This window comes from Drosophila willistoni, unplaced genomic scaffold (genome assembly GCF_018902025.1).
Source record: "Drosophila willistoni isolate 14030-0811.24 unplaced genomic scaffold, UCI_dwil_1.1 Seg629, whole genome shotgun sequence".
In the NCBI taxonomy this organism is placed as follows: Eukaryota; Metazoa; Arthropoda; class Insecta; order Diptera; family Drosophilidae; genus Drosophila; species Drosophila willistoni.
The window spans coordinates 26836-30756 of NW_025814548.1; the positions used below are offsets into that span (position 1 = coordinate 26836).

Genomic DNA, 3921 nt, shown 5'->3' on the forward strand with positions numbered 1-3921 from the left:
AACTTCGCCAAATGGTGTACCGCCCTAATAAAAAAAATAATAAATCATAATATGTGTAAAAATTGAAATCGTAATCGAATTCCCAAAAATTGCCAGGAATATTTTTGAGACACCGTGTCCTCAAAAGCTACGGCAGCTTAGAGACAATTCGACAAAGCCAACTAATTTGGAATAGCCGCCCAAATCTGGCAGAGACAGTTTTTTCGTTGCGGATTGAGTGTTCCTTAGACCGAATTTATTGCTTAGGAATGCCAGTCGCTTGATTTAACCCAACATTTTATTCCTAAGCATCCAGCGGACGACAAATGCTTCGACCAAACGAATGGGTAAGTCCTAAGTTCTTGACAAAAAAATCATGTTCGTTCTGGTATTTCCCTGATTCGTATGTAAAAACAAAGTGATTTCTGTCTCGAATAATCTGCAAATAAGAAAAAATTCTCTCAAGTACAGTTAACCTAGTCGGTGGCTCAGTGGAGACCTACTAAATTTACAATTCTGTTGTTCTCGAGTTCGAACCCGAAATAGTGGGGTTTCCCCCTGATGAAGCAATACTAAAAGGTAGTTCCGTCGGGGATAATGGAAACGATTGTGGAACGAATAATTTTCTTTTTTTTACTCAAGTACAGTAACGTTAAAAATAAATTTGTTAGAGGAAAAGAAAATTGCCAATTATTGTTTTAAAACTAAAACTTTATTATAATCGCCTTTGACTGTGTGAGCTGAGTCTACATTTGTTATTGAAATCGTAATTTCAATTCCAAATTCCATTTCACCTGTTTGTTTTGAATACCTACATAAACCATCTTACAAGTAAGATTCCTTACAACTAAGATTCACCAAAACAAAACATGTTATCCCTAATTTGCGGAATTTCCGGATTATCACTTCGACTTATTGAAGTATTTTAGAATTCCGTAATCCTCGTGAATAAATATCATTTATAATGTTAATAAACCTAATGTTTGAGTAAAAACTGCGTGATCTTCCTTGTGGCGAAATGTGAGTGGTGAATTTGTGTTGGGATTTTCCAGAATCTTGGGACAAGAAGCGAAGCTATAATAACATCATCATAGTTTCCCTATTCGTGTGATACCAATATACGCTCTTTCTCTATCTTTGTTCTTTATTTCTTCAATTCAGTAATTGTGTAAAATTCGTGCTCTTTATTTTATTTAATGTACTTCGTGTGTACTGAGTAATGCTGGTCCAAAAAGGGGATGTACATGATCTGAATTCATTGCGGGTTGTGTACATTGCAGATCAGCATGATAAACGATCTGTTGCACACTTTTGACCAAAATAATATACCCTTTTTGCAAGGGTATGAAATATTGAATACTATTTTCTCAGGTATCCATTACAATGGTTTAATTGGGACACTCGTGTGTCCCTTTTCTTGATAATCTCTATTTACTTCATAAAGTGATTAATGGTGAAGTTATTTCTTATGATTTATTACGGACATTGCACTTTTTCAATTGGGTTCGCTTCACATCGGTCTTTGCAATACTTTTAGATATGCAGGCTCGTAATTTGAGCCTAACTTAAGATTAAGTAAGAAATATAAGTGATCGCAGGAAAAAATGCTTTAAATAAGATTATGTAGTAGGCATTGACTGTCTTGACAATACTTTTCGATATTACAGGCTCGTAATTTGTGCCTGACTTTAGATTATTTACGAAATAGAAATAATAGCGGGAAAAAATGCGTCAAATAAGATTATGAAGTGGGCATTGACTGTATACAACATTTCGTATAATTTTTTTTTTTTTGCCTTATACGTAATAGTTTTGATGTTAATTCATTAAATCAAAAATACAAATCTTGGACAAACCAAATGTGATTGCTAATGGGTAAGTCAAATTCTTTTTATCATGCAAAAAATGGTATACTAATTTTGGTCAGAAGTGTGCAACGCATAGGAAGAAGCATCTCCGACCATAGAAAGTATATATATTCTTGATGAGCACGACGAGACGAGAAACAGCCATATCCGTACGTCCGTCTAGATCGACGCGAACTCCTAGACTGTTAGTGCTACAGGGTTGAAATTTTGCATGTAAGCCTACTTACAGAATAGACTGCACAGTTTGTATATCTCGGATTCAGCCGGATCAGACCACTATGTCATATAGCTCCCATACAAACGGGAAAGGCATGAACACTGACTTCTCTTAATAACTTCGTTATTTTCTGAGCTATTGTCATGAAATTTAATATTGGTGAGCTGTGCCAAATTTGAGAAAGATCGGGTGACTATATCATATTGCTTCCATAGGAAAGATCGGAAAAACAGTGACTTTTATGAATAACTTCATTACTTTTGACGCGATTGCTTTCAAATTAAACATTTGCGTGTTTTATATATTTTTTAATGGCTGTGCAAAATTCAATCACGATCGGGTGACTATATCATACAGCTCCCATAGGAACGATAGGTAGAAAACAATGACATTGATCAATAACATCGTTATTTCCTATGTAAAAGAACTTTCGCAAACGTTAAACTTTTTAGAAACACGTTAAATCGATTTGCACTTTGAAGACTATATGTAAGGAAAGAGTAACAAAACACTTGCAAGGATATACAAACTTTAACGTGGTCAAAGTTAGCCCTGGCTCTCAGGTTTTTTATTGTTGTACATTTTTTTTTTTTTTTTTAAGGAAATCGTTCTAGTACGGCCTTGGGGAGAATGCGTTCTCAGGCTCAGCATCGTCGTAACTCTATGAACCAAGGATTCCGCTGCCATTATGGTCGAAATTGTATCCCGCGATCAGATAGCGAAAGTGTACTGGTTCATGGCAGTCGCCGGAATAGAGAAGGCAATCGGGGGCGACACTGTTTTGTATACAGATCATCTATGCCAGAACAAGACGATTTCCCCTGTTGCTGTCCAAAGTCACCACGATTCGAAAATCAAATAACTTTTTCTTGCCCATATTCCGGACCCGTATCATGTTCGCCACCAGTTTCTTGCCTACATCCCGTAGTCGGACCAACAGATTGTTGTTGTCCTTTACAATCTTCGGGAAAACCCATGATGAGGTGCTGTTGTGTATTAACAAAAGACCGAAAGTTTGTTGCTTTAATGGTCCTACCTCCGCGAAACCTTTGCCAATCAGTCCTCGGCCTATTGTCGATACCACGAATGCTGGCTGCGAGGGACAATGTAATCCCTTTTTTCGCAATTCTACTTTATATCCAGTCGTCCATTTTGATTTGCCTAGCGATGGCAGAGATGCAATGCGTCGGGAAGGAAACAGGCAGCGCCGAAATGTTTCTATACGAACATGTGTAGATTATGATTACGAACCACAAACAGGACTAGAACCCAGAGTTCCATCAACAGTTCCAAATCGATACTTAGCTCAACCGCCTCACGCTGTGGTGGCTCCCTTGTACTCTCCTGAATCCGCAATGCCACAAGAAACTCGTGGAGGCTATGAGGATCATCCTCGCTTCACACAACGTGATCCCATCATTTTAAAAAACTTTCGGCGTAAAAATTATGAGTATGAATTCATCGATTGTCCATATAAATGAACAATACAATAGGCAATTTTACATACAAAAAAATAAAATTTAAATAATAAACTCCCGCAGACTTTGACGAAATTTGTAGTCTATTTTTTCTGGGTACTAGGGGCAACAAATCGTAATCGCAGTATGTTTTCCAGAGGTAAAGGTGAAGAATATAGACCGATTTTTATCAAAATCCGATAACTTTATTATACAGTTGTCATACAAACATCCCCAGATTGATCCAACCTAAGATTGTTATATAAACTTTTTATACCCTTGCAGAGGGTATTGTAAAATTGGTCAGATGTTTTGTAACGTACAGAAGGAGACGTTTCCGACCCATAAAGTATGTATTTTCTTGATCAGCATGAAAAGCTGAGTCGATATAGCCATGTCC

General features: G+C 37.0%; 1 protein-coding gene across 1 annotated transcript; it reads left to right on the forward strand.

The window, feature by feature from the left end:
* The first annotated feature begins 1648 nt into the window (after positions 1 to 1648).
* LOC124461759 lies at positions 1649 to 3617 on the forward strand. The gene is made up of 2 exons (XM_047013221.1): positions 1649 to 1854; positions 2666 to 3617. Exons 1-2 carry the CDS (start codon positions 1851 to 1853, stop codon positions 3298 to 3300), a joined length of 639 nt encoding a protein of 212 aa, XP_046869177.1. The 5' UTR covers positions 1649 to 1850; the 3' UTR covers positions 3301 to 3617.
* Positions 3618 to 3921: the final 304 nt, after the last annotated feature.